At 35.5% G+C, this 12995-nt stretch overlaps 2 protein-coding genes across 8 annotated transcripts in view; one reads left to right on the forward strand and one right to left on the reverse strand.

Moving 5' to 3' along the window:
• Positions 1-12995, forward strand: part of Mesr6 (misexpression suppressor of ras 6) — a 637129-nt gene that overhangs the window by 430166 nt on the left and 193968 nt on the right. The window lies entirely within an intron of this gene.
• Positions 1-12995, reverse strand: part of LOC143900780 (uncharacterized) — a 241725-nt gene that overhangs the window by 82504 nt on the left and 146226 nt on the right. For 2 of the 7 annotated variants that reach the window (XR_013257871.1, XM_077412489.1), the window contains one exon: positions 3514-4010. The exons of the other annotated variants lie outside the window; for them this stretch is intronic. Coding sequence is in view for 1 of the 2 variants with exons in the window: in XM_077412489.1 (XP_077268615.1) it covers positions 3873-4010 (138 nt within the window). In the remaining variant the exon portion in view is untranslated. Of the gene's footprint in view, positions 1-3513; positions 4011-12995 lie in introns of those variants that run through there. 7 annotated transcript variants of the gene reach the window in all.

Consider the following 12995-nt stretch of genomic DNA (forward strand, 5'->3'; position numbering starts at 1 on the left):
TTTGAAATCCATGTCCGAGTGATGGTAACGCCGGAAAAGGATCCATGCACACATATGTATATTTGTATATAATCTCGGGTAGAGCGGTATCGAGGGTGGGATTTATGGAGCATGACAGAGATTTACAACGCCTCTCGCGTCCGGAGGCTTCATGGATCGCTGAATCGAGGGGACCTTGTTCCGCTCGCTCTTTCGATCCTCTCGATCTCCTCTCGATAGCTACGCGCCACCATCCGCACCTGTAGCGCGTATCGCGTAAAAGTGGTATATCAAGTGCGTCAAGAAGCATAAGGAAGGAGAAGTAGAAGTAATATAGCAAAGAAATGATGAAATTTTGAAGAGAATAATATAACAGATAATCTAAGAATTGCAAATATAGGAAAAAGGAATCCAAGAGACAGTATTTGGAAAAGTTCGAGAGGACACATCTATAAACTCAATCAATAATTCGAATATTTTTAATTCAAGGATTTAAATTTTGTATTATCGATACTCGTATTTAATCAAGCAATTCTAAAAACTATCATTAATTTTTAATTTAAACTTTAGTTCTATTTCATTGTTGGTATTGAATATATATTTTATTATCTATTTTCTTTAGGAAGATTATTGTGCAGCTACAAGAATATAACTTATGTACTTTTCTACTTACAATTAGAAAAAATAGAAATGTTACGAATGTTCTAAGTATAGGTACATTATTTTATTATACGAAGTTATTTTATTACACGACGGTTGATTAACTCAATTTTTGGTTCAGTTTTTATAGCTATTCTTTTTTTGTCCGGGGTTTTTCAGTTTTGTGGTTCATATCGGATCTGAGCGGGAAGCAGTCAGTTGGAGGGCGTAAACGACGATAGGTTTATCGAATAACGGCGCAGACAATCACATAAAAAAAGGTGCTGACAATGTAAGCGAATGGTCAAACCTGACAAGCCGGCAAACACGCATGGTAGATAGCAGGATGTTACCGGAAACATGTCGAAACGAGCGGCAAAACAAAGCCGCCGTTGCTCTTGGTGCATCGACGTAACTCGTATTACAGAATATAACTCGTATTATAAAAGATGAAATATATGCATTCATTATATATTAGAAAGAAAGAGAAAGAGAAGGAGAAAGATATAAGCTTTGAGTAAGATACTATAACTAAATAAGCATCGTGGTTATTTCCAAATTAGCAAATGACGTTAACAACACAAACGTTGGTATTAGCAACGTTAGGTACTATTAATAATTCGTAATTTATACGTTAATGAAATCGTGAAGCTGATGAACCGAAATTACGTTTACATCGTCAGTAGCATGGGATACACTGGATACACATTGTGATTTGTTATACAAGTTCTATTCGATATGTAGCGGCTTTGTTGATCAAAGCTACCAAATCATCCATCAGTGCACCATATACGCGAAACAACGCTCGATGGAACTTGATATCGCTCGCTGATTCATAATCGACGATTCGGGATGCGCTCGCGCCAGTGTTGCGAAAGATACGAGGAGCGGGATGAGGGGGGGGGTGAGCACGCGCGAGAGACAGAGAGGCTTTTCAGCTGTCGAAATATTGCTGTACTATAGAAACGAATCCCGTTTCTCGTTGCGCGGGGACCACGGGTGATCCGCTAATTAATGTTTACAATTTCCATTAGCGGGACGCGACCGCAGTCGTCGACTTCCTGCGGAGGGGAGCGGCTTGTCCGTACGTGTGCACTTTGACGCAATAACGTCACTTGTATAGTGCCTTCATGCAAATGCGCATCGCTATCTTCGACAGATAAAAGAGAAACATGTATTTACTTTTACGCTGATTCCTATATATACGTGCATGTGTTCAAATCAGATTCTAGTATTGATAAGTCGGTACGATAAATCGAGGTATAAGTGATTTTATATAGATATATTAGTGAAATTAGTAGGGGAGAAGGAGGCACTTTAGGACATCTAATATTAAAAATATATTAAAAAATGTTTGTAAGATGTGTGTTGCCTAGCACAAGAGATTTGTTACTTTTAATAAATAAAATAAGAAGACGGGAATTATCTCAGTTTTTTATTATCAGACCTAAACTGCCCCAGCAGCATCCTAAACTTAATTCCCCTCCAGGGAGACAAATTAGGACGGAAAGAACATTTTTTTAAAAGATAGAAACAACGCACTACTCTCAAATGGTTTGTTTTATTATACGTTTATATTGAGCATTAACAACCAACTTGACTTATAATTGAGTCGAAGAACCAATTTCTTAAAAATTGAGAAAGATTTAAACTCTTTTTTTTTAAAACAGTGTCCTACAGTGCCCCCTCTCCCCTAAATAATTAAATACAAGAAGGCCTCATACGATTAATAAATAAATTTTAACTAATGAATTAATTAAGATACTTATTAGATTTGTTATTAGTAAGCGCAACTTTTATTAATGGTCCAAATAAGTATCTTCAACGGCATGTTTGTTATCCGATTTGTAATTATTTTGGATATTAGTATACAGCTATTTGTTGTTCATAATGTTCATATTCTACTAAGGGCATTATTTTCGCGATGCAATTAGGAATAATATAACATGATTGTTTTCGGAATAAGATAATTGCTTTTAATTCTAATTGTGTGCACAAGAGATGTATTATTTGTGATATCACATTTATTATTTGATAAAAACAAAGTAATGCATTTAAACTCATTATTTTACTAATAGAGATTAATAATATTATTTTTTATCAATTTACATAATAATTAGATAATAATACATTAATTTATATTAATTTATCATTTATATTAATTTTATTATGTTCATTAATCTTTCGTGATTATTTAATAACTAAATTAAATTCTAGAATTAAGTCTTTATATATATATATAATCAGCTTTTTAATATCCTATTTATAATAACTATTCTTTTTTGTATATAGGTATATAAATTAAAATATCTAATTCATAATAAATTCAATAAGTAGTTTCTCGCGTGGATTTCTGAATACCTCGTACACGAAAATTTGCATCATACGTTTAGTACAGTTCAATGACCGAAGTTGTAAGCAACGTGCTGCCTTTGTGTAGTACAATGAAATGCAATTTGCGCTGAATGCGCAACAGCGCCAGGTGTAAGCTTCTACAGAAGCGGTAGTCAAACACTGTATTTCAATGCTACGTGGAATCCATTAATTTTTAACTCTTTCTACGCCTGTGCGAATCAAATCTTATGCAATCTTTCGTCATTACTCACTGGTTAAGCTTTTATGTATTTACGTCCAAGGAGAACTACAAGCACAGTGAAAAATAAGCGTTAGCCAAATAAGCATCAGATTTTCGCTATTGGACATTAATTTGTTCTCAAATAATATTGAAACCTAACATTTATTAAGAAAATATCAATAATGTACTTTATTTGAGAAAAATGTATCTACGTGTATGTATACAAATATGACAAATCTTTGTTTATAATATTCAATACAATTCACTTATGAATATTTGAATTTCGCAGGTTTTTTTATACAGATTCTTTCTCCAAATTGGAGAAATCTATAACGATGATGAATGAGACGTTGGTCTCAAGGGATTATACATTCTTCATATTTTTTAATAAATAATACGCATGCAGCAAGGAGAAGGATTATGAATGTGTGTATGTGTGTGACGGTGACGTTTCCCGTATATAAGCAATACGAATCTCGCAAAGAAGTTTCCCACCCTAAAACTTTCAGCGCTAGATTCCCAAATCGTGCAAGAGAAATGGCGTATTTCGGCGCGAGCTGTTTCGCCGTTGGGGTGAAAAGCGTACGCGTGTGGGAGCACTTATAAACGGGGGATGGATTTCTGTTTTTTCGCTCGTCCAATCGCCACGCCACGGGACAAACATGGCGAGCACCATAATTTATGCACCCCACCTTTTCACGTGCGTGATTTTTGTCAGGGCCGTCCACGTACGTGTACCCGCGCCGCGTGGAAAAACGGGCAGATGCTGCGCTTTGCATCTTTCTAAATGCCGATTCGTTTCAGATGCCACATCCGTCTGAAAAAAAAATGGCACATTCGTGCATCTCGCAAAATTTCACGCAGAAAAATGGATCAAATTGATCATCGGATATAATATTCAAATTTATTATAGTAAATAAAAACGAATGGTATAATTTTCTATAATTTTTTATAAGAGAGATTGCACCCATCGGTTGTCATGCAATAAAATTATATTATATATTAGGAAAGGATGATATATTAAAGAATTACTATCTAAAATTTAGAATAATATATGTATAAATAAGAAAATAAAGGATATTTCCATAAAAATAATTTTAAGAAAAATGTTAATAAAATTACAATAAATTTTTCACTAATTAATAGATTATACACAATTTTATATTTAATTTAACACGTTGCACATCGATTAAATTGATTGAAGAAAAATATACGAACATACATTTTAGTCTTTTAGCTTCATGATAATTTTCATGTAATTGCACAACGTATAATATTCACGTAGCGTTAGATTTCAAAAACCAACATCATTCAGATAAATGCTATCTCGGTTTTTTACATGATAAAGGATACCGCATGTTGGAGAGATCAGGCACAGTCGACACAAGGCGATACATCGCGAGATGTTGCCCGACTAAAAAGATATTAAAAAACGAGAACAAGTACGAGAGTGAGAAGAGGCCGAACCGGTGCGGTTGGCCCTTTATCATATCTTCAAGATAAGCTAAAGCCTTTCGAGTGCACCGGTTATCTCAAACCTGCTGGCGATCATTTCGTACACGTGAAGCTAAAAATTTTTACTCGAATTCAAAATTTTATTCTATACAATCTTTCTATCGCAATCCTTTTTCTCTTTGATCTTCAAACCAACCTTCATCGGCAAACCAATTTTCAAGAAAATTTTACTATTAATATTTTGTATTTATTTCTATTCTCCACAATATTTTTTGCGTCATTATTTTATGTTTTAGAAACATAATACTCACAGAAGTCATATATTTCTATAGTTTTTCCGCGCGGCGCGTATTATACACTTATACTCGTGGACGGCCTGATGACAAAACGCTTAGACTTATGATAAAGCGAGAATTTTTTCTTAACGTTCTTGAAAATTGGTTACGTATTATACTTTTTAAATTTAATTTTTAACATTCTACATTATATTTCTACATGTGTTACTCTTGAATTTTCAACAATTTATGTCTTATGCTGAACATTAAAATATCCATAATTTTACTTGATTTGATTTTGCTATATATATATATATATATATATATATATATATATACACAAGGGAACGGGCTTGGAAAAATTAGCGGGGATATATATATATATATAGGATATATATATAGCGTTATATATATATATATATATGTATATATATATATACTTAACAAAATACATACTTCTAATATTCTGTGGAAATCTTCCACGGTGGAAATACTTCAATGCATTATATCTTAAGTATTAACAAATATTTTTTATTATTACTAAAATTTGTTCGCTATAAATATTGCTACGATTGCCATAGACTATATAGACGATCTAAGATTGAAAGATTGTACGAATATTATAGTCATAAACATTTTTAGATTGACGGTTGAAAATATTTGATCACAGTACGATGCTAATACAATGACAAAGTAGTCTGTGTCGTAAAACGTCTTATCTTCGTGAGGGGTGTGAAGGTGTCCTCGGTGGTAGGTTTGAGGGAAGACTTGCCTAGTAGTCACCCTTGTATCCCGTTCCCCACCCGTTCCTCGAAGGCAGTTGGTTCTCTATTTAATCTCGAGGTGACAAATGGCCGTGGCACTGATTCGGTGACTCAAACATAATCCTGTCACCACATGCAAACATCGATCGGGACCAATATCGGGTCGAACCTGTCGGCGAGGACCCCTGTGGTACAACCCCCGAAGAAGATATATGAGGCGGACGAGACAATCTCGGCCTCGCAGAGGACTAATCAATGAAATTGTCTTCTTGCCACATACAAAATATCCCGTTGTTCTTTGATGTTTTTTAATTTAGGGATCAGGGTACAATTTCATTCATTAAAATCTATTAGAACAGATTAACGCAAATGCTGTGCGAGTCAAGTACACTGGAATGACAAAAATATATAGACATATACAAGAGGATATTAATAGTTTAGTAAATATATTATCACAAAGAATCCAAGTTTTGAGCTGAAAGAAGAGCTCTACCGAATATTAAAAATATAATATGCTTCGTGTCATATTTTATACCATATGTTTTTTCTGTAAAGAGATATGAAAATATATATTTGTTTTATTTTTATTTGTCATCCTAGCGTATAATGAAATACCTATGACATTTAGCTCGTTTTGCGCGTTTGTTTTAATATAATGGAAAATATGAATTGCTACGAAATATTTTTTCTGTTAGTGAATTGCATTTGTCTTAAGTGATATATAACGATAATGAAGCAAATATTCCATTATAAAATGAAAAAATGGCAATTGAAACGATAAATGTAACAACGTTAGCTATTTTTTTTCTCGACCTCTTAAATGGCTCATCAGGTATACGCACTGCAGACGGTTAGGTGTTAATAATGGATAATAATAGTATAGGACGGTGGAATGTGCATATTACAGTTTCAATGTGTATGCGCTCTCAACAGCATGCTTTAATTATAGAACTGTTGACCGCATGGTCCGGGTGTACTTATTTACTTCCAATAATGGTTCGAGGTTATTTACGTCGAAAGCTTCGTTAGCGTGATATTATTTAGCATGGAAATTGTATGCACTAAAAATTGCGATAAATTTAATGAAATAATAGCTATTAAATAATACGTCTTACTCCGGCTTACAAGATTAAATCTTTTCCAATGTGTGAAATTAATATCTAAGAATGCCGCTGATATGTAAAATACTTCACGAGATAGTTAATTTAAAGCAATCTCAGTCTGACATTTGTCCTAAAATACACAATGGCCACAAATTTTTTGTAAACCATTTTATTTGCGACGTTTACGCGTTCCAAAATATTTTCTACAAACACTACATTTTCCACATTCATCTCTTGTTGATGTGCAAACATGGCTCTACATGAATCTACAAAAAGATTAAAAAAAGATTAAAAAGAATTTAAATATTTGTTAGACATATACTACGTTTACGCGAGCGTTAGTTCTGTAGTAACTTACGATAATTTACTCCGCGTAAACGAGTGAATTATCGTAAGTTACTACAGAAGTAACGCTCGCGTAAACGTAGTAATATTTATATAATTTATCAGACGATAAAGCTTTTTTTTTTACAGAAAAAGCTTGTACGTTATGCGTTTGTTTTATAGTATAATTATTTTTCAATCTAAATTTTCTGCTTCGTTGCGTTTTAGAAGTGTTTGAAAAAATATTATTTTAATACTAAATTATTTATTTGTCACTTTATTTTTAATTTACATATTTTATTCTACAGATATTGACGGATTTGCATAATCCAGAATATAACTTTTCCTCCTCATGCATTTCATTTAATTACTTGTTTTCTATATAACTAATAGCTTTCAGCATATGTGTGTGTGTATCAAGTATCTTACTTATTTATAGAGTGAGATTATCGACGAGACAAAATCTGATGCAATAGTATAATTTAAACGTATCGCTTGATTTTTTATTCAGACAGTTTTACGCTGATCTATAATTATGATCATGAAATTGCACACGCGGATATATTGTAATCTAGCTTATTTACCATATATACGCAATCGCCAATATTTTCGTAGCAATGCGATTATCATCATATGTACATACGAGATACATCGATTAAATACGTCCGGCACGAGAGAAGTAATTTCCCGATATATGTTATGCGTGTTTGTACGAACGAGACAAGCTCGATATGGTACAATCCAACAACATTCTCCCGCGCGAATGCGTAAGATGTGGACGAGGCCAGTTGACGGCAAATCTGTTTTCAGGCGACGTGAATAAACAGTAATATATAAGTGAAACAGGAACACGACATGAATCTTACAATTAATTAGAGAAGATCTTCAGTCGGGCTGGATCTCAGTAACTTAATAATAATTCTGTGTAAATTTTTTATACTTTTTTCAACTCAGTATAAACTGCGCGCCAATTTATTTGCCGGTCTTAAAACAACTGTTTGTTTGTGGAATCCAAGAGTATGTGGAAGTAAATCCACATATTCTTAAATCGATTTAAACTTTTGATGTTAATGAGTTTCTTTTTTAAATCATTGTAAGAATATGAGTTTAATTTAAGATGCCATTTCTGGCATCTTTTTTAATTAATTGAGAAATCTATTTTTATCTCCATTGCGTGAATTAAGTTCGATCAGTCCGGCGCTAAGAATCCGCGGAATATTTGCACGCGTAAAGCGCGCACATGTTATCGCGAATGACAAGTTAATAAACGTAAAAAAAAATTGCATCAATTTCTATGCAAATATACTTGACCGTTTTTTAGACCGACGCTTCCTAGCCCTGCCCGGATAAATATGTTTCGCGCGACCGCTTTCTTGGATTTTAGAACTTTGCCCATATAAGCGCCGACCAGAGAAAATGAAGAAAGAAGAAGCTTTCTCTCGACTCGTATTTGTATACATATACAAAAGGACAGAAAAAAATGTGCTGCAAGATCGGTGATTGCGTCTATATTAAGATGTAAAATGCAGCTCGTGTCATCGGAACGGACACTTGTAACGTTGCGTGGCGAATCGTTGATTTTTATACATTTGATTTTACGCTGCGTAAACAGAGGCCACGTCGTGAGGTCACGAGCCTCGCAAACCGATCGTCCGGCGTGTCGCGACGAATCGATAATTAATCACTAATTATTAATCATAACGGCCGGGCGGAATGTCTGCTGACGAGACGTTTCCTTCACGAATTCCACGCTTGGATATTCGAATGGGGGTAAAACCAACAATATTAAAATAACATGGGTTTATAAAGGTCTGATATAATTGCCTTGATAATTTTCCAAAATCGTAGTTTATATTTTACTCAGATAAAATATTTTTACAGTTATTTTGCGTAGATATTGTTTACACACTTGACAATGTCATTGCGTTATTAATTGCGCGGAGCTAATTAAGATGTTAATCGTTTAAAAGAAATATCTACGTTTCTGTAAATAAACGTCGCGATGACGTTCACATATATTTCTTCCAATTGAAAAACAATGTATATACGTAATACATGCAAGATTTCTTCGTTCTTCAAGAAATGGTTTAAGAATAATTTCATTGATGCACGCGGCGTGTTCACATTTTATGTACAACACTACATATAATCAAATAATTATATTTATTCAGTACACAGATCGTATCAACAACTGAAAATTATACAGTTATATTTCACAAACGTATGATTGTAATTATAGCAGCTATTTAAAAAATCACGGAGAAACACTGCATTCACTTGATTTAATAATTCGCATGCGATTGAGATCGCAATTTAAAATTTTACATAATTGTATTTACTAACATGCAAATATTGGAGTAACGATCATGCAAGTGATTCTCGGACACTCGTGCCATGATAAAATATCGCGGAATGTGTGTGTGTGTGTGTGTGTGTGCGTGTGTGCGCACGCGCGCGCGCACGTGTGTGTGTCTGTCTGTTGTCGCACTCTCTTCTGCCTGCGATATCTTCGGGTTATCTAATGCTTATACAAAACTCCTCTTTGTGTCTCTTCCAACTTAATTATACCTCGTGACTTACGTATACGCTATTCGCATTCGTATCTCGCATTCAGCATCCGATCGGGAGATTGAAGATTTTGTCGATCTCTACGTCTTATGCTAATCCACGTTCGCTTCTCTCGCCATTAGTTCCTCCCCTTACCATCGCGATCGCATGCGTCTCGAACTCTTTTATCGGTGTGGTACACGTGGAGTATCGGTCGAAGATCTTTCGGCAAGTCCAAGAGCACGGTATGAAGTTCCTACTTTCTGAACACTACGTAGGAACTCTATACCTCGCTGCTGGATCTCTACCATATTCATTAGATACCGTCTCACTCTTCTTTCTTCGTCCTTCATTAGTGTTTCAGTTGATGAGTGCCCGCCGCATCACAAGCACTAAATATTTGAGATTTACGCTTTCCTATGCCGTCCCATGTGAAGGATACGTACCTTTATACTTTATACATAATATAATGTCTTTAGGGAAATAAGTTTATTAGAATATAATTTTCATTTAATTTAGTAATTTAGTAAGTAATTAAATTTAGTAATTTAAAATAATTTCTAATAAAATAATAGACTTAAATTAAAAAATTGCAACGCGAAATTAATGTCGACAATATTACTAGGATTGGGAAAAAAAAAAGAAAATGAAGAAAAGCATACAAAAACATTTATAAGCATTTGTAAACTAAACTATAATTAAAATAACAGATATATCCCTGATGAGATAACGCACATTCTTATGATAAGGTTAAAGTACATAAATGCAAGTAATATGTCCACTATCATATATCGAAAGATTCAAATTCTCACTGGTGTTTCAAACGACACGAACGTTCGAATAATATTGGTGCATTATCTTCTCTCACATACTGCAGTGTCCTCTGCGCCGGCTCACGCTAAATGGAGCACGTTGAGGAAGAGCTCAAATGAGACGGCTAATCACGCGTGAATTCTTCCACGAGCACTGCCACGTTGCCGGTTGATCACCAAGTCGTCTGAGGAACTTTTTTTTTAATTCAAAATTGAAAAAAAAAATATCTCTCGACGCTTCCCGCAATCACAATCACTTTCCGATTCCGATCCAAATGGTTCTAATCCCTCGTAAGACAAACCGGTGATTTTCGAAATCTCGAATGCTCGATCCCGTATAAAACCTATCCGTACGAAGGCCCGTGAAGAACTGAAGAGTCTCGGAGGGGCACCGAGCGGAGAAACGCACACGCCGAGGACACACACGGCCCTGCACGGTTCCCCTACTACTTCCTTCGAAGTCTACCAGCAACACCGACGCCCCTGGCGGTAAAGAATGACACGATGCCATGCCGCTGCTGCCGCGGAAGAAGACGAAGAGGAAGATGACGACGACGGCGAGTTGTGCAGCGCGCGGAAAGACGGGGTGGGAGGAACCCGATCTAACGCCGCGCGCGCGCGCGCGAGAGAGAGAGAGAGAGAGAGAGAGAGAGAGAGAGAGAGAGAGAGAGAGAGAGAAGAAAAGAGAGCATACAAATGCTCCAATTACAACCGCATTCGCGTCCGTGAATCGCACGGCGTAATTATTACGAACACGTAATGCATAACTGGCTATGATTGATTTTTTTTCTGCTAGTCGTTCGTCACAAAGAGAGGCGAAGAACGGGCGTAGAATGTATAGTATCTTTTACCCCCGAGTTGTGCAATCGTTTATTTCTTCATAGATAATCTAATAGCAAACACGATTGACGGTGAATTCGGACACGATCGAATGATCGGAAGTATTTTTATTTTTATACATTCGATTTAATTATAGGCGATAGGTATTTGTTACAATACATTCTAATAATATATCTCTATTTCGAACAAACAGCATACCAAAGAAATTACGTAGAATCGAATCTGTTAAATTAATGTACGTTCCCAATTTTTATTATTTAATTACATTTCCAATTTAAGAAAAGCAGATTTCCCGAATCGTTATTTGCAAACTTGTATATCCTTGCTATTTAAAGTGGTAAAATATTCTGCTGTTCCAGTTTTGTTCTGGCAGTCTCAATTTACATGAATTACTTTTTATATTCCAGAAGGAATTTTTATAAAAGGACGTGCAAATTAACATATATAATTACGTGATCTAAAACTGTATACTTTATTTGTAAAGGTTGCGACTCTATTTGCCAAAGGATAAAGGTTGCTCGCACTCGCGATAAACTTTCGCACGAACTGGCGCAAAATGCGGAAGGAAGAAGCGCCCTGTATAATCGGCGTTGATCGGGCGTTCAAAGGAAAACCAAGTCAATTGAGTGATTTGATTATCGGCTGATTAATAGCATCGATTGCCATTTGTTCGTAGTTAAACGCGTTAGCCTGGTCAATGTGACCGCTGTTGAGTCAGTCGAATGATATCATTACCGCGCGCGAGGTCTTTATTTGCGTGAAACACTTATTCGATCACCGTGCGTTATTCTTACGCAAATAGCGTGTTTTCTCGATCGATTTGTCGATTAAGACGCGTAATGTAGTGTAATATGATACAACGAATGCCAAAGATTTTCTCTTATACGTTAATATTCTTCTCTAAATTCTTATCGCACGAATCTTTAAATATTTCTCGTCTTTTATCACATGCAAACACACATGTCATATAATTTTGATATATTTTCTTCATCGAATTGTTGCAAAAATTTGGATTTATTCCTCAAACGAACGTGCGGTCCTGCGATTGTGGCACATTTGAAAAAATAAAGCATCAATATATTAATTTTTTCCTGATGATGTCGTTTTTGTGTTTCGTTAATCGTATGCGAGGATAGTAACAGAGCTAAATTTGATATCGCGAATGTCACGCGAACGCCGCGATACAGATTGAGCCAAACATCATACAGTATTTTTTTGTCACAAAATGCGAGCACACGCGGAGAATTTTCGTGCGTGAAACCAATCAGATCACGCATCAGGGAGCTAGTTTAATTATTCAGAGTAGCTGGCGGCATCGGCTTTTTGCTGAATCAATCGGGCCGAACAGGGTGTGCGATATATGCGCAAACGTGTACGAAGGCAATAGACCGTGTGACCCGAGTCACAAAAGTCGATATTCAATCTTTGACGCCTGCCTGAAATTTGTTTGACGTATGACGAGAAGTAAATTTTGCAGCTAAAGTTATTTTGGCAACATCGATCGGGTCTGTTATCGTCAAAAATAAAACGGGACCGTTTTACTCTGGGCACGTCAGATTTTCTTTTTGGCTCATCTATCGTATCTGTTGGATGGAACGAAATTTTATAGCGCCTACAGCTTTCGTGAGCAAAATGGCATTACATTGTTGAGAGCACTAAAAACTAAATAATGTTCCACTACC

Source organism: Temnothorax americanus, unplaced genomic scaffold (genome assembly GCF_048541705.1).
Source record: "Temnothorax americanus isolate GAGA-0224 unplaced genomic scaffold, ASM4854170v1 Scaffold30, whole genome shotgun sequence".
Taxonomy (NCBI): domain Eukaryota; kingdom Metazoa; phylum Arthropoda; class Insecta; order Hymenoptera; family Formicidae; genus Temnothorax; species Temnothorax americanus.